General features: G+C 42.8%; 1 protein-coding gene across 1 annotated transcript; it reads left to right on the plus strand.

Moving 5' to 3' along the window:
- The first annotated feature begins 1,237 nt into the window (after positions 1–1,237).
- C2H6orf62 (chromosome 2 C6orf62 homolog) lies at positions 1,238–18,037 on the plus strand. Its single transcript, XM_045004317.1, has 5 exons — positions 1,238–3,365; positions 7,026–7,202; positions 7,955–8,080; positions 11,991–12,125; positions 16,735–18,037. The coding sequence occupies exons 1-5, from the start codon at positions 3,237–3,239 to the stop codon at positions 16,858–16,860; spliced, it is 693 nt and encodes a 230-aa protein (XP_044860252.1). The 5' UTR covers positions 1,238–3,236; the 3' UTR covers positions 16,861–18,037.
- Positions 18,038–18,480: the final 443 nt, after the last annotated feature.

An 18,480-nucleotide genomic window follows, 5' to 3' on the forward strand; every position in this document is an offset into this window, starting at 1 on the left:
ACAGAGTTTAATATAGACAAATGTTACTCCCACACTCTCTGTGCCTACCCAGTCCCATACCCACTGTCCCGACTCTCATGCTGCACTTAAAACTCATTTCAGGGCTGGCACAATAGCATTATGTTGTATTGAGACAAAATAAACACCACAGCACCAGGCTGGGTCTTGGATTCTTACAGTAGTGCCTTTGCTGGTGGTAAGGTGACCAGATGAGGGGAAGAAAATATCAGGACACATGGGGGAGTGGGGGGGGGGCTCCGCCGGCAGAGCAAAACAAAAATGGAGTGCCACAAATATCACGAAAAATTGCATCCCGACCAAACATCGGTCGGGACGTGGAACAAACACCTAAATATCGGGACAGTCCTGATTTTATCAGGACGTCTGGTCACCCTAGCAGGTGGTTAGTGGTTATCTACTGTACATTATGTAACAGGGGATCCTAAATGTTGTGCGTTTCTTTCAGGGTACAAGGGAAGGTGGGGATGGAAAAGTTACCCAAAAAAGTGCTATGCGCTTTATGGCCAACCCCTTCCTCCACGCTACCCTGCGCTCTTGGAGCCACAGCCCAGTGCTAGGTGGCTCCCCGGCCGTGGCTACCGGGATCTCAGTGCCACTGGCTGCGAGGCTGCAGTTTGCCCCTTAGCTCCGTGTTCAGCTGCCGGGCCGTCCTGGGCGATGCGCCGCGACACGGGGCCGCCTCCCCGCAAGCAGGGCCACGTGCAGCAGCCGTCAGCGCGCGCGGTCCTGTGGGGCGGGGGAGGGGCTGCCAGCCCGCCCCTGCGCCCCTGCGATTGAAGGCGACGCCCGGAGCCAAGGGCGGGGCATAGGGCGACACCGAGACGCCCCGCTTCCCCCCCCCCCCCTGCACAGGGACGCGAGGGGGAGGGGCAGCGTGGGGCTGATTGAGCAACTCCATCCGGGTCCCCGAGCGGGAAGCGGCGGCGATGGCTGCGGGTCACGTGCGTCGCCAGAGCCCCGTGACCTGCGCTGAACTGCGGGGGGGGACCCGGGTTCGCTACCGTAAAGCGATGCACAACCTTCCCTTTCCCCCCCACTTTCCCTGTCACGCGCGGGGCATAAGCCGGCTCTTCCCCCCTGCCGAAAGCACCACTAGCTCGGCCGCTACTATGGGCTCCCTGCTGGGTCTTAGGCTCGCGCCGCACCCCCCGCAGAGCTGGGAGATGGTACGTGCCAGCGGAGCGCGCTTGCGCAGTGAGGCCCGGGCGGCGTCTGGTCTGGGACTCGGGCAGGCGCTGCCATTTTAAGTTGTTTGTTCTCGCTCCGTCCTGTGGCTGCCAGTCGCTCCCGGGCCTGAGAGGCGCCTCCGCTCTCGCCGCCGCCGCCTGAGAGGAAACGCCGGGGCCGCCTGGGCGGTGCGAGGCTTCCCCACGCACCCGCCGCCGGGACTCGACGCCATCGCCTGGTCTTCTCCGTAGGAGCCGCTAGCGCAGGGACCCGGCCTCCTCCTCCCCCCTCCTCCTCCGCCGCCGCTGCCGCCTCCGCCACCATTTCCCCTCCCCCGGCACCGGGGCGCTGAGCGAGACTATGGGGACCACGCTGGGGCTGAGCAGCGGCAGAGCGGGCGGCCCGGTCACCGTGTGCAGTGCAGCAGGGATGGGGGGGCTCGGCGACTTCGTGGCTTTATCTTGACATGGCTCCTCCCCGTGCTGCTAGCAGCGCCGCCGCCTCCACTGCTCCTCCTGCGCCCGCCGGCTGCGGGTAGCGAGCGGGCCTCGGTTTCTGCCTGTTTCCTCCGTCTCCTGCTTGGGGGAGATTTGGGGGGTGTTTTTCTGAGAGGGGAGGAAAAAATCGGTGGTTTTTTTAACCTAGTCCGACGACTTTATTTTGGGTTAAAAACCCTTTTAAAAGCCCCAACCCCCTAGACAAAATGGCTGGAGTGAGGCAAAAATAACCTACAAAGGATATTTGTTTTTTTGGGGTTTTTTTTTGCAAAAAAATCTGCCACCAAATTTTCGAAATAAACGGGGGGAAATTGGTAAAAATTTGCACTTTCCCCTTCCCCCCCAAAAAAATCTGTTTTCAAAGCAACCCCCCCCCCCCCCCGGCCTCTCCATGTCTGTAAAGTCGCTACCATGAAGTGAGAGGGGGAACCCCAGGCCACTGAGTCAGTGCCTCGCTGCCCTGGCACAGGCCGCCCGCCGCCGTCTTGTGTAGGGAGAGGCCCCAAGGGGAAGTGAAAAGCATCGGCCATGCCTAGCCCCAGCTAAATCGGGCTCCCTGCGGAGCGCAGCAGCAGCGGCAGAGAGAGGAGGATCCCCGGGGGATCAGCAGCCCAGGGAGACACTGGGGTGTTGGGGAATGTAGGACTCTCACCCTGAGGGGTGGGGAGAGTCGAGACCGGGGGATCAAGTCGTGTTTGAGTCTCTAGGTGAGATAATATTGTCCCTTCACCCACACCCACCCCTCATCTATGGCCATCATGATCCCTCTTCTCCTTGGCAGCGGCAGCCTTAGGGCGATGATGTGCCTGATGATGAGCAGGATGAAGTTAGAAATGACTCCGCTGTTTTTTCTCTTTGCTCTTCTGCAAACCAGCACCGTGTTGTTTGTAGTTGATTTTGTTGTTGGCGGGGAAATCTCGTACCTCCCGGGACGTGCACTCCTCCTCCTCTGTACTCTCTTCTCTGCTCCCCATCAAGTGTAATAATCCAAAAAAAAAAAAAGGGGGCAACATAGCAATAGCGGAAATCTGAGAATAATAATCAGCAGAGTCATGAATCTGGCAGGGGTAAAACGCAATTTGTAATTTGTTTTTTATATATATATTTCTTTTTTCTTTTTTTTTTAAGCAAGGCAAAACTAACCCCACATGGATTGGGCTTGTGCCAGTTGCTTTTTATTGTACACATAAATCGTGATAAGATTTTTTTTTTCTTTTCATTCTCACCCACTTATTCGTGTGGTTAAACTCTTCACACAAGCATATTTTCTTCAGAATTTTTAGGTTTTGTTTTTTCTTGGTACTGTTGCAGAATTGCTTCTTGTCCAATCATGGTTGGACGATTACATATTTTGTTTCTTGACCCCCCTAATGTGATAGCCTCATAAAATATTACCTGAGGTGCGTTTTTTTGGGTTACATTCGCGTTTCATCTATTCAGTCGTATTAGCAGGAATAAAATGACTTGTTTCTGTTGTACTTGAGTCTTATGAAAAAGTGCCCATAGTTTAGTGACAGTTTCCAAAGGCTTTAGTACCACTTGTGTTACAAAATGGGGGACCCAAACTCCCGGAAGAAACAAGCTCTGAACAGACTTCGTGCTCAGCTTAGAAAGAAAAAAGAATCTTTAGCTGACCAGTTTGATTTCAAGATGTATATTGCCTTTGTATTCAAGGACAAGGTAACTTCATTTTAAAATCTTTTTTTCTGTGTTGTCTGTTACAATAGGACTTCAACTCTTTGTATACTGGTAACAGTTATTTTGCAAAATGATCCAAGGTAAAAAATGAAATTTAAAATCTATTTGTCACCATCTTGTCTTAAGGTTTTCCTTTAAGTGACTTTGGCTTTCATTTGTCATGTGCTTGCACAGGTTTGTGAATAGTGATTGCAAACTCATCATTGGGACACTTGCATCCTCTTTTCCCAGAGTGGGAGGGAATTAAAAAGTACAGTACAGGTCTGTCGCAACTTACGCTCATTTAACATGCACAATTTCAGCTTTACGCTGTATGGCTGGAGTGCGGAGGCGTGGCCTCAAGATTTAAAGGTCCTGGGGCACCAGCTGTGGCTGGGAGTCCCAGGGCCTTTAAATCACTCCGGGGGGGCTCCCAGCTGCAGAGATGGCTGGTAGCCCCTGGGGCGAACTAAAGGGCCTGAGGCTCCAGCCACCATGGAGCTCCAGGCCCTTTAAATGCCAGCCCCAGCCTAGCTGCCAAAGCCTGGTGGAGCCCTTTAAATCCCGCCCATAGCTTCGGTGGCCGGGCTGGGGCGGCATTTAAAGGGCCCCTCCGGGCTCAGTTGTGACAGAATTGGCTGCAACAACTACTGAAGTTATCACCTTTATCAGATTAAAACAGAAGTTGGTTGTGACTGCCTTTTAAAACACCTTTTGAAATGGTACAGATGTGCATGGATATCTGAAGCTGCTGCTGTCATGCTTGAAAACAAGTTTTTATTTGCTTGGCTGCAGTGAACAGAACTGGATGTTGTCATGTCTGTCTGTCCTTGGATAACTCATCTATACCTGCATTTGTATCTTCAGTGTGGGTTCTGTCTAACTGTTGGCAGCTATTTTTTCACTTTAATGTTTGTAAAACTCGGTTCACTTAGAATTAGATTGAATTTCTAGGATAATTCATTAGTATGTCAAACTAGTTTAAATTTAAAACTAGGATGAAAACTTTAACTACTGCAGTACGTGTTTATTCCAGGAATGAGGGAAGAGGCTATATTCCAGAATGTGATGCTAAGAAGTTGAGCAGACTTAAGACACATTTTTAGGCCATGTCTACACTAGCACTTATGTTGGCAATACTTTTGGTGCTCAGCGGTGTGGAAAAACACACACCCACACCCCAGTGACATAAGTTTTGCTGGCATAAGTGTTTGTGCTCATGTTGGTGTGGTGGGAGATGCTCTCTCTGGTTCAGCTGGTGTTATGTCATCAGCATAACAGGGCTACACAAGCGATCTTACAGCAGCACAGCTGTATCGATGCTGCTTGTAAGTGTAGACATGGCCTCAGTCTGCAGTTACTTTCTGAAAGCTCCTTTCCTGAACTCCTGAGGTGGTGTTGACAATCCTCTAGCTCTAAATCTAACTCTAACCTCAGTTTTGTGGGAGTGATATCCATTTCTGGCAAATGGTATTCAGAGTTTGTCTGGTGATAATGGATATGCAGGTCTCCCCTGTTCTTCCTGGACAAATTCCGTAGACAATTGCTGCAATCACAGATCTATGAAAACCAGACACAAAGGAAGTGAAAATCTAAGTAACTGAGGAAAAATGATTTTTTTTGGTCAAACTGTGTTACACCTTTCTCTGCCTTTTCAATGGAGCACAAAATAAAATTACTGTGAACATCTGCATGGGAACGTGATAGTGTGGACTTGCGAGTCTCTAGTTTCTATGTCATAGGGCAATAAAGATGACTTCTTAGGGCTTGGCTACACTTACAAATTTGCAGCGCTGCAGCAGGGTGTGAAAACACACCCTCTGCAGCGCTGCAAATTGCGGCACTACAAAGCGCCAGTGTAGTCAAAGCCCCAGCGCTGGGAGCCGCGCTCCCAGCGCTGTCCGTTATTCCCCACAGGGAAGTGGAGTACGGACAGCGCTGGGAGAGTTTTCTCCCAGCGCTGGTGCTTTGATTACACTTGCATTTCAAAGCGCTGCCGCGGCAGCGCTTTGAAATGCAAGTGTAGCCAAAGCCTAAGTTTATTCATGGCTACTATCATGCTAAGATTCCATGCTCAGTAATAAGGTGGCAGCGTATGCCACTCCATTTAAGAGAAATGTAAATGTTTAAGCAATGATAGCAATTACATTGTCTCAGCTTTGTCTGCTTGAAAACTAGTGATAATACCAGTGAAACTTCCTAGATGGTTTTTGGAAGTGTCCTACGCATGCAAATTTGTGTAGGTGTTCTGAAACCTTGCTTACATCCAAGTAGAGCATTCCAGAGTCCATCTTGCTGTCAGTCCTGCACCTGCACACTAAGACTTAGGGTGTTTGAAAGCTTAATGGGTGTAGGAAAGAGTAGCCTAGCCTGGAGCATGCAAAAAAGGGGAAGCTAAAATAATGTCTATTATGGAGACTGAATATGTGCTATATCTCTAATGAGGTGTTCAGAAGAGAAGTCAAGAGCCTCAGTGAGTTATAAGAAAGCCCTACAGGCAAACAACCTTTGTTTACAGGTGATGTATGTGTAATGTAAAACTGCTTTTTGTTCCTATGACTCAGGGGTTCTCAAAGGTGGGGAGGTTGGGACCCCTCGGGGTCATGAGGTTATTACATGGGGGGAGGGGTGCAAGCTGTCAGCTTCCACCCCAAATCCTGCTTTGCATCCAGCACTTACAATGGTGTTCAATATATAAAAGTGTTTTTTTAATTTAAGGGGGGGGTTGCAGTCAGAGGCTTGCTATATGAAAGGGGTCACCAGTACAAAAGTTTGAGAATTACTGCTATAAGTGTTCTCATGAATGGGAGATGCTGATGCAGTTGTTCATAGGTAACTGTCAGTGTGGAAACCATGCAAGAATCAGCTGTGAAAGTGAGTTTAGAAAATGAAGTAACTCTTCACTGGTTGACAGTCTGTGATTGCTAGAATTAAGGCTTTTCTACACTACCACTTGCTTCAGTATAATGTGCCCCTTAGGGGTGTGAAGAATCCACACCCATGAGCGAATTAAGTTACACTAAATCAGTGGGAGAGCTTCTCCTGCAGACATAGCTCCTGGCCCTCCTGGAGGTGGAGTAATTAAGTTGACAGGAGAGCTCTGTCTGGCTTAGACTGCAGACGCACACTCTAGTGTTTCTAGTATGGAGTAGCCCTTAGAATTGTTCCCAAATTGGATCTGCCTCCCTTCTACTGATAGTGGAGTTCTTTTAGTACGGGGAAGAGACGCTTAAACTTCCATTTGATGGAAATTGACATCTTTACAGATGTGAAATGCCTTTGATTAACTTGGTTCACCAGCAGAAATCTGTATCTAGAGCTGTTGCCAAGACCACAGCTGTCAAATTTTGACAAAGTTCCAGTCCTATCAATGCTTGTGCATGTGTTTAACTTGAAGCATGTGCATAAAAAAGCTTTTGTGAGGATTGGGGCCTGAGTCATCTATCTAATAGAGCTCTTTGATTTATTCTCTGTCTTGAAGAGTTTTATGAATAACTTCTTAATTAAGACTGAGTTATGACTCCGAGACACACCACTAATGCAGTGCTTAAGCAACACTAGCAATGAGGGGAAAACATGCAGGCTTTGAAATGTTGTTATAATCACAAACTGCTTGGAAAAAGTATAGAACCTTAATGTGACTACTGTTTTTTCTTTTTTTAGAAGAAGAAGTCAGCACTTTTTGAAGTGTCTGAAGTGATACCAGTCATGACCAATAATTATGAAGAAAATATCCTGAAAGGTGTGCGGGATTCCAGCTATTCCTTGGAAAGTTCCATAGAGCTTCTACAGAAGGATGTAGTACAGCTTCATGCACCCCGCTACCAGTCTATGCGCAGGGTAAAATTATTCATTAAACTTACTAGTTTTTGGCCTGAATTCTGAACAATTGTGAGCTGTTCTTACCAATCCTGGGCCCAATCCTGCATTCCTCCAATCTTTTCTTGAACTAGAACTTTGGGTACATGGTGAATTATGGGTACAGGTTGGGGGCTGAACTGAAATGTGGCACGTGTGCTTATCCTGGAATCAGATATACTTATGTATTTGTGTAATTATTGAAACTCTCCATTTGTACTTGAATGGAACAGATTATATATTTAGAAATTTGAAAGTACTTCTTCCTGCCAGCCTTGCCCTCTTCTAGTGGGCAAATATTAATCTTCAAAAAGCAGTATTTTTGTAGGATGGCTAAATGCTTATTCCATTTTTGAATGAATATTGAGATGAATGACATTCAGATAATTCATGAAAAAATTATAATAAGCCTCTTTGAGACTAGAAGTTGCAAAAGTGGGGACTGTTATGTAACACTTACTTTGCAGTAGCATGTAAAAAAGCCAACTAGGTCTCTATGCTAGCTCTTGTGCACACAGAAAATTTCTCCCAGTTCTTGTCCCAAATCATTTGCTTTCTCAAACTAGACATAACAGGTAAATCAGATAAAGTAGTGGGTTAGGATGGAAGAATGTGGAGACAAATTTAAGAATTGTGAACATTGTTACTGTATGTAAAAGTGAATTATATCTGCTCTTGCATTGATCGTGCTGTAAGAGTAATTTACAAGTGAACTACTCAACTCCTTCTTGCAGGATGTGATTGGCTGTACCCAGGAGATGGACTTCATTCTTTGGCCTCGGAATGATATTGAGAAGATAGTCTGTCTCCTGTTTTCTCGGTGGAAGGGATCTGATGATGAGCCCTATAGGCCTGTTCAGGTATTTTGTAAATTTAAAAAAAACCAACCACATTAACTTATTTGAAATGTTAAGATTTTAATATTTCCTGTGAAATGCCAACTTGTTCCTTAGGCTCTTTGTAGCAGTGTGTAGTGAGCTCCTGCCAATTTCATGCTATTACAAACTTAATGCAGGAGAAGTCGTCATAGCTAGGTGAATGTGAAAGTAGCTTCAGCTTGCCATAGGATATGGGAAAGGATCTTTAGTTCAAGTATTGTCAAACTACTCCTCTTTGGTCCTGAGCTTGTGCTCATTGAAGTCCATGGTAAAGCTCCTATTGACTTCAGTGATACAGGATCAGGCCTTTACTTAGCATAGTATTCTCTTTTGAACTAGAATGATAGTGAGTGTGTTGTACATGTTGCTTGTGAAAGTATATTCATTTTCATAACCAATAAATTGGTATCAAGATACTAGCGATAAATTCTCAAGCATTTATAAACTATTGGCCACTTCTGTTGCAGCTAAAATATTGAATGCATACTTTCTTTTGTTACTCACACTAAAAGTCTGCCAATACCACTATTAGAATATGAAAGAGAGGCAATTCCAACTTTTGTGAATGTTAGAAGATGCAGAAACTGGAATTAGACATCCCTGTTTTCAGTACAGTCCAAACTTGATTAGTTCAACCTTCTTTCCTGATAAATGGAGTTGTTAATGTTTGATAAATGGAAGATGAGAGCGACTAAAGTTTAGATGCTAGTCTTTCATTTCTTGGCTTGAAGTTAATGTGTTATACATGTTAGCTTATCACATTCAGATATTGAAAATATTTTATGCTCTCTACTCCTTGCTATTGCGTAATGGGCAATAAGCAATTCCAAGTGTTGTGCTGCCGTCGGTGATGCGAAGGTGTTCTAACAAAACAAGATGAAGTTCCTGTTAGACACTGGGTTGAAATGGTACCTTTGTCTACATTTTTAATGTATCTGTTATGGTTAACACCTACAATGTCTGAGTGAGGGACTACATAATTCCCTGAGTTTACTAACTTGTTTGTCAACACTTTAAGTGTACAGTCAGCATCACTTCCCCTGTTTGTGTTTCATAAATAAGCAGCGTGAGAACCAAAAGGAAAATTTGATTGTAAAGCTGCAAGCTGGAAAGGAAAGCAGGCAGAGTACCTGAAACTGCTTGCAACTCCACTTTTTATTTAAGCAGCCAGCTGTCTTAATTTCAGCTACACTTGAAACACCAGAGAGCAAGATTAGTGTTTCCTAATGAAAGGCGAACAAATTTTGCACAGATCTCACTTCAAGCTTTGAGTCAAAGTAGAGTTAAATATATCATTCTTTCCTATAAAATCTAAATACTCTTAGATTTGGAAAACTGTGATAAGGACTTAACTATGCAGCATACATGATGGCCACTAGTTTTCTGCAAAAATAAGTTTGTGTTTTTTTGTTTTTTTTTAAGAATTCTACTCAATATATCTTCTTAAAACTGAATGCATCTGCAACTAAGGGCTTGGCTACACTTGCTAGTTACAGCGCAATAAAGGAGCCCTGGGCGCACTAGCTCACTACCTGTCCACACTGGCAAGGCACGTAGAGTGCTCTGACTCTGCGGCTACAGCGCTGCTGGTACTCCACCTCAGTGAGTGGAATAACATTTGCTGCGCCCCCACTGGAGCACCACGGCGCCAGTGTGAACAAGGTGTTGCATTATTGCGCTCTGACTTCTGGAAATGTTCGATAATTTCCTTAAGTCAAGTGGCCACTCTTGCCATTGTTTTGAACTTGCTGTAGGAATGTGGATATGTCCTTTCAAAGCTCAGTTTCTGACAGCTGGTTGCTTATCTGCTCCAGGACAAAGGAATGCTGCTTGCTATGAGAGAGAGAGGCGGGGGTGGGGAGGGAGGTCTGCTGCTGTCTGAATTTACAAGACCATATTCTGACACACTCTTAGCCCCCAAAAACCCACTCTCTCTCTCCCTCCACATACACACAAGACACTCCCTGTCACACTCCACCCCACCCCCCACATTTGAAAAGCACGTTGCAGCCACTTGCATGCTGGGATAGCTACCACAATGCACTGGTCTTTGTGGTGTTGGAAGATCTGCTAATGTGGCCACGCCAGTGCGCTTCCAGCTGAGAGTGTAAACACTCGGTAGCATTTTCCCTGCTGCGGTCACTTGAAGGCTGGTTTAACTCCCAGCGCTCTACGTCTGCAAGTATAGCCATGCCCTAAAAGTGAACTGCAGAGAAAAGTACTTGTGCCCTGTAGTGCTGCTTAACAGTGTGTAAATTGTCTAAAGTCTCTAAGCTTCTATTTGACTTGACAAATACCATCACATTTCATGCTAGTGAGGGATGTGCCCCATGAAGACTTTGACCCAGTTTTTAACTGGCCCACTCACAATGAGTAGAATCACAAGTTGCTGCTTTCCCAGCTTTTGGTTGAAGGGGAGCTATTGAGTATATTTCTTGACATCTCCCAGATGTCTATAAAATTTCTCTGTTTCAAACATCTCCGTCTTCCTCAATTGAGGGTCGGGAAAGTTGCTCTGGTGTCAAATTCTCCAAGTCACTACCCTATCAGTTTTTCACCTACAACAAACCAAAAAACCCCAAAGAGGGCAAGGACTTAATTTAATGGGTAGGATTGTTTTAACAGCATTGAGAAGCCTTGGAAGAAGTTGTCTGCTCTACAATATATGTGACCCTTTGCTATGCCAGTCACCTTCAAAGGGGTGCTGGCATGGTTTGTTTGGTTTTTAAAACTACTTGGGATATGTGGTTTTTTTCTTTGTTTTTAAACCATTTAGATTTTGTTACTTTATAAAACTTCTAGGGATTTATTAGAACTTAAATTAATTTTAAATGCATTTAAATAATTCTGTTGTATTGCAGCCTAAATGCATAAATAGTGCTAGTGCATGAGAACCAGAAAGTGAAGTACTGCAAGCACTATTTTTCTTGTCAAAGCTGAGTAAATGCTCCCCCCCCCCCCCCCAAAAAAAAAACAACAACCTGGTTTTGAGAATGTAACTACTAAAGAAGCAGTTTTAGTAGTTCAGGGTGTAAAAAGGAATCTGTTTTTTGTTAAAATGTTTCTTAATCTGACAGCCTCTAAAGCCATGCTAATGTCTCTTTTGCGTTTGTAAATAGTTCTTCCATTCTTGATGTAAGTTGATGCCCTTGAAATTGGTAATTTTTATCCATACTGCTCTTACTAGCTACACACTGCAAAGTCTATCTCTTTAGGCCTGGTCTAAGCAGACTTGCACCACTTTAGCTATATGTGCATGTTTAAACTGATATAGCTAAATGGGTGCAAGTTTGCTCAGACAAAGTCTAAGAGTTAAGGAGCAACACCCATCGGGCAAGATATTTAATCCATTTGGAATTCTTACAAGGACACAGTTAATTTGAAAGTCAATTTCAAACTGAGATTTTTAGGCACTACACACTTGGCCTTCAGTTGCATTGTCATTTTTATCAATAGAACTTCAACTTTTTCAAATATTTTTCTCTCTTCTCTTCTCTTTCCCCTCCCCCCCCCAAATATTTCATACCCATACTACAGGAAAAACTGACAATACTCGGAAGTGCTGTCAGGTGTGCAAAATAAATAAACCTAGAGGGTTTTTTTCCCTCTTTGTTATAATAATGCAGCTTGCTCATGTGCCTCTGCACTGCTTATGTCTCTGTCCAGTAGCAGAATGAAATGTACATCTCTGGTCACGTTCTCTATTGTTAAAAACCTAATGAGTAGCAGTAAAACTGATCATAGTGTCTCTTGCCCCCAAGCTTAAAATTGAGCAGTAGAGAGGGATCAGCTCTGGATTTTAGGAGTCTGACACTATTTAGATCAAACACAGAATGTTAGAAATTTAATGTGGTAAGCTTTGTTTGTAAACACTGCCTTTATTCCTGTACAGGCCAAGTTTGAATTTCATCATGGTGACTATGAAAAACAGTTTCTGCATGTTCTGAGCCGAAAGGACAAGACTGGAATTGTTATCAACAATCCTAACCAGTCAGTGTTTCTCTTCATTGACAGACAGCACTTGCAGGTAAGCTTGTCCTCTGCACACTTTTCAGAGCATAGTTTTAAGGACCTGGAATATTAGCTCTTAGCTTATGAGACAACACTTTATCCTTTTGTAAGCACATGAAAGGAGAGTAATTGTCCAAAGGTTTATAAGTGATCTAGTTGTAAGTATTTATCTAAGTTTACATGAACAAAATTGCCATTGTCGTATGCTTGCTATTAACCAATGGTGCTACAAACCACCATTCTGAAGACTTAAAGATGCAACAACTGGATATAAGCAAACAATCTTGCCAAATAAGATTGATTCAGGACTTTTTTGTTCTGGAATCTATTGGAAATAACTGCTAAAACAGATTCCTTATATTTTGGAAAGTCAAAGCAATTTTGGCTTAATCCTTTTTGTAGTTTTATTAAGTAACTCAACTCACAACTTACAGTTGGAATGAAGAATTATTGGAAGAACAGTTCAGAGGTTTCATAACACTTTCATCTTCTAAACATTGCAGATCTTGTCGAAGACTTAATTCTTATACATAATAAATGGTCATTGTCAGAAATCCCTCCTACTCAAGCCAATGATCAATCAGAGGCCTATTTGGAGCCCTGCCATGTTTCTCAGATCAAACTACCAAAAAATCTCCCATCAGACAGGAATAGTATCCTAAATAGCATCCTCTTTCAAAACATCTGTTTTCAAGGCGCTCAATTGCCTTTACTCCTAGAATCATAGAACTGGAAAGAACCTCAGTCTTCTAGTCCACTCCCCTGCACTCAAGGCAGGACTAAGTATTATTTAGACCAGTGGTTCTCAACACATAGGCTGCGTGCGGCCCAGTCATCACATAACTGCAGCCCATGTGAAATCCTTGGGGCATACAAGTAGTATATTTTGTGTGGATGCGGCCCACCTAACACAGAACTGCATATACGGCACACAGTGGTAAATAGGTTGAGAACCACTGATCTAGACCATCTCTGACAGGTGTTTGTCTAACCTGCTCTTAAATCTCCAATTATGGAGATTCCACAACCTCTCTAGGCAGTTTAAAGACGTTTTACCTAATGTCCAACCTAAACCGCCCTTGCTGCAATTTAAACCCATTGCTTCTTGTCCTATCCTCAGAGGTTAAGGAGAACAATTTTTCTTCCTCCTTGGCCTTGTAACAACTCTAGTATACTTGAAAACTCATCATGTTCCCCATCAGTCTTCTCTTCTCCAGACTAAACAAACCCATTTTTTTTTTTTCAATCTTCCCTCATGGGTCACGTTTTCTAGACCTTTAATCATTTTTGTTGCTCTTCTCTGCAGTTTCTCCAGTTTGACATCTTTCCTGAATTGTGACACCCAGAACTTGACACAGTTCTCCAGTTGAGGCCTAATCAGCGCAGAGTAGAGCGGAAGAACTATTTTTTGCCTTGCTTACTACACCCCTGCTAATGCCAATAAATAAATCAAACATCATTCTGGGATGTAACATATTTAGCTTATGATCCACAATGACCTCAGATCCCATTTCACAGTACTCCTTCCTAGGTAGTCATTTCCCATTTTGTATGTGTGCAACTGGTTGTTCCTTCCTAAGTGGAGTACTCTGTATTTGTCCTTACTGAAGAGACTCAGTGTACATATAAGATAGACTAAAGCTGTGGTGTGAGAGCCACAGTTGACAGCTTTGCTCCTGTGGCACAGTGAAACACTCTCTCTACAATAATAATAATAAAAAAAAAGGCTGTTTAGGAGACTGACCTTTGTCTGGAGCTGGCCCAAGACTGGAATGAGCTCTTTAAGGACTACTTAAGGTGGTGACCAAACCTCACCACCTTAAGTAGCTTGAACTTGGAGAAGTTCTTTGACCTTGTCTTCTCTAGTATACACATGTATTTGAAAATTTCTGCGCATGCTTGTCCCCCTGAGGAGATGATGAGAATAAACATATGACATGTTAGTCATGCTGCACTGGAAGGCTCTCAGGTTCTTATATCATGCTCACTAGTATCTATGTAGAACAGAATCTGTCTTCCATTGCAACAGCCCCTATTCTTGCAGGTTTTAAAACTGATAATTTTGTCCAAAAGTTAGGTAATGCTTTTTGAACAGCAACAGTTAAAAGTAGGATTACTATTGCTGGAGGAGGAAAATACCTTCCACAATTAGTTGTTAGCTACAGATTGATGAAGAAATTGCTAAATCAAACTAATCACTGTTTATATTTTGCCATTTATGTTAACTTACCCAGAAGCAAGAGTTAGTGTTAACAAATGATTGCCATCACAGAATATTGAGGTTGTTTTGAGATCAAGTTTTTTCATACTGCTTGTGAGAGTAGATGTCAGGGCTTTATATAAACAGGTAGGGCTTTGGAGCTGTGCTCCGGCTCCACTCCAGGCAAAAACCTACTGCTTCGGAGCTGCTCCAGCTCCGGGCTCTGCTCCAAAGCCCTGTAAACAAGGACAACAAACTTCGTGGAAACTTAAGTCTTTGCACACTCAGCTCCTCCTTTAGCAGACCCCCTTTTCAGACCAATCCCTTGCTTTAAACCATTATGTAAAACTTAATAGAAGAGGAAGCCAGTGACTGTCTGATTTCCATATACAGTAGCTAGCATGAAACAGCGAATACAGGTTGCCTCTTCTCTTTCATAAGACTACGATGCTGGATTTGGAAGAGTCTCTAGTTTGTGTGAAGTAAAATTTCCAGGGGTGTGTGTATCTAGTAGTCTAACCTAATTTGTCTCCACTTCCAACTAATCTCGGTAGAGGAGTTTTCACTAAGTTTTTCTTCCTTTGCTCACCACACCCTCCTTGATGCAACTCTTCCCTTCCTTGAAATTTTGCCACCCACCCGTCTCTTGGCATCTTTAGCTTTCCAGGCCCTTTCAAGTTTAAGATACCTGGTGTAAGAAAATAATCTAACTAGTCACTGACTCACCAGAAGCTTTGCTTAGAACACTGCTTTGTCTATGCCCCGCTCAGAAAACAGTAAGGCAAACCCTTTAAATTAGGGCTTCTACAGTGATATAACCTATCCCAGTTTCCTCCATCAATAGTTGTAGGATTGCTGTGATCTGTAACTGCCTTCTTGACTACTAAATCTCTCTTGCCTTTCTTAATGGTATTTCCCTTGCCATCCCAAATATTGCCTTTGGTCAACACAGTGGTGAAGTTGAGGAGGAAAGCGGACTGTTTCTTGTGTATGGGGGGAGAGATCCCAGCCCAATCTTCCAGTGTTCCAGGAGGCTACTGGTGACTTGCAAATCCCTAATACTGTTCCCCTTTCCCTACAGCAGAAACCATACATGGAACTTTGAAAATCAATATCAACTTAGAAATGCATTACATTTAAATGACTAATGCTTGAAACAGTTTTTTTTTTAAAACTGATCAAACTGGCATAACCATGGCATAAAAATCCAAATTTAAAGTTAGCAAACAATAGCAAGTACTTTCTTATTGGGTAGCTTCTGCAATAACCTCAAGCAGGATCCAATTCAGGATCCAAAGACTTCTAACTTAACTGTAATTCTCATTTGTTCAAATATCAAAAGAGGGCTACCTTTCTAAACTCACTTGTAAAACCCCGGCTGTTCCAAATGTAACTTCTTTTTCAGGATTCCCTTGAAATCCTTGGGTTTACCTCAGTGTTTCCTAAATAAATACTTATAAATGTTTGGGTTAATTTAAAACAACTAAAGAAAGCTGGTAGTTATGGACAAGCTCTTCATGCTTTGGACCAGAATCGTAATGCATGACCATATGAGCCCCACAAACCCCAAAAGGTTGCAGAAGCCTACCTCTATACCACCTTACCACCAACTTCTCCCACCCCTTAATTTAGAACAGCTTTGTGTAAATGAGCTGTACAAAACTCAGCAATCTTGGGGTTGAAAACTGCATCTTATTTTAGTAGCTTGTTAACTGCAACTGACAGAACAGGAGGCAAGTACAGTATCTATTTGAAACTATTGGAGGAAATTGGTGAACTCTAATTATCCAAACTGTTTTCTGGCTAGGAAACACTGCAGCTACCACCTTTAGTCTCAAAATGCCAAGTGATCTTCAGCAGATCCTGACTACCCATAGCCATTAAAATCTTTGGGGGGGAGCACGGGGAGCTCAAACAGTGTACCTTAATATTGGGGTATTGATTTGGTACTGAAGCAGAGAATAGTGCTGCCTCTCTATTCTGCATGCTGACCAGATTATATTCAATTTAGTTTGAGAGCTGAGATCTCAGCCTGAGATGATGTGGCTGTGTAGCTTCCCCATGCAGAGCTGAATAACTTATTTTTGTATGAAAATATATTCTGGAGAATCTCTTGTTATACAGCTAATGTTAAATCTTCACACAAGAAGTCTAATTTGGTAGCCCCTCCTACAAAGACACTATGCTACTTGTCAGATTCCACTCATGGTTGTAAAAACATGTTAAATAGTTTGACATTGTCCAATATTTTGATCTGACTGCATACACAGAAGGGGTTGAAACAGAATGGTTATAAGAATCTCATATTTATTTTTTAGGGATTGTTTTGAGTGGAGAAGGGTAAATATTACACCTGTGCAAATGTAACTTTTTGTTTGACTACGTTAGGTTTGAACAAACTAAATACTTTTTTTTCTTTTCCCAGACTCCAAAAAACAAAGCTACAATCTTCAAGTTATGCAGCATCTGCCTGTACCTGCCACAGGAACAGCTCACCCACTGGGCGGTTGGTACCATAGAGGATCACCTCTGTCCTTACATGCCAGAGTAGGGTACTGGCCAGCAAAATGGGGAAGATCACAGAATGCAGCAGTGAATTCTCACTTTCCTCACCACTTCATTCTTTCAGAATTTAGAAGAAAATGGACTCATGTTCAGAACACTATTCATTGTGAAACTTGATCATCCTGGATTATTTTTTAATCATTTGTGTATCAGAACTTTACAATTTTTTTAAATGTTTTCTGCATGGACTTTGTGAAAGAGAGGATGCTCTGCATATTTTTGCATTGTGTCAGCATCTTACTAAAATGTGAAATGAAAGGACTGTTGTACACTGAAACAAATGTATCTGAAAGCACAAGGTGATCATTTGTGGTGGTGTTCCCATTTGTGCTGATCATGCCCCTAACATCTAATGTTAGTCATCAGTATTTGGAGGGTGAGAAGTGAATGTAACGGGTATAAAAGCCTTATAGCTTTGCTGTTAATGATTGTATCAGAGAGCACTATCCGATTCATTCTAATGAACAGAAAAGTGGCTGTTAAAATAGAAATATAAATGCGGGGAAAGAATTCTTATAAGGAAAAAAGCATCTCATTCAGTGTAGGCATTTCTTGCCTTTTTTTATTTTGCTGGGCCATGTTTAAGTTTACTGGCACTTTCTCTTTTGGATCTTTCCCCAAGTTGCTGTATAACTGTATAAAAAAGTATTCTGTTGAGTTGGATACATTTATACAGATTATGAGGCAGACCTGGAGTCTGAAGTAGTTAAAGCAGCTAAAAGTAAAATAGTAGCTGCAGAAACCATGTTCTTGGTAGAGGATTATTTTTTCTTGAGAGTTGAGACTTGTAAACTTGCTGGCGAACTGCAGGAAAATACTGGTTTCTAAAACATTTCTTATGGAAAACCCATTGAGGGTTTTTGAAATAGATGTTATAAAGCAGTTGTGAACTTCACTGTAAAATAGTGTTTGGAGTGTCAAAAGTTGGTTCTGGCAGAACATTTTAAGACTGTGCAATGAAATAAGGAAGACTACTGTATAGTTTTGATGACAAAGAAGGCTTTGCTTAAGGGTTGAGTACTTTACTGGAGTAAATCTGTATAAGCCTGCTCCCTTTGGGTAAAACTAGTGCTTACCTGTTTAAATTTGTATTTAGCTTTTGTTTGGAATTGGAAAAATTGGAAATTAAATAAATTAGGTGAAAGATGACAATGTTAATTTTATGCAAAGCTCATGAGTTTAATTACTTAGCTTGTACTATTTTCTTACAATATGTCATCCACAAATATTTCAGACTTAAAGCTTGTAGAACTGTCTAAGCATTGCCACTAATTTTCACTGGAGAAACTAAGATGTGTTCTCAGCATCTGATATGGTTACGGTAATGTCAGTCTGGCATTTAAAAATATAGTGATGTGACAACATTAATATTATTAAACTAGTGACCAAAAGCAGCTGAATTCACTTAAGGGCATGCTGGTGTGTCTGAAGCACTGTGAATTCTGATTATTTTTTTCCCCCCTCCCCTTTTTGTCCTGGCAAGTCCCTCAAAAGGGAAGGGCTGCTGAAGTGAAATTACGTAATTTCAATCTATTAAAAAAATTGCGTCCTCTTTTCCCTACTCCTGGTGTTTTAGGGCCTGATCCTGAAAAATGCTGCTAGGCAT

Source organism: Mauremys mutica, chromosome 2 (assembly GCF_020497125.1).
Source record: "Mauremys mutica isolate MM-2020 ecotype Southern chromosome 2, ASM2049712v1, whole genome shotgun sequence".
NCBI classification, from domain to species: domain Eukaryota; kingdom Metazoa; phylum Chordata; order Testudines; family Geoemydidae; genus Mauremys; species Mauremys mutica.

Bases quoted from the DNA above. Each gene is read 5' to 3' on its own strand.
- C2H6orf62 (XM_045004317.1), top strand. From the start codon at position 3,237: ATGGGGGACCCAAACTCCCGGAAGAAACAAGCTCTGAACAGACTTCGT. The intron at 7,203-7,954 runs GTAAAATTATTC...TCCTTCTTGCAG, and splicing joins GCTACCAGTCTATGCGCAGG to GATGTGATTGGCTGTACCCA. The intron at 12,126-16,734 runs GTAAGCTTGTCC...TTCTTTTCCCAG, and splicing joins TTGACAGACAGCACTTGCAG to ACTCCAAAAAACAAAGCTAC.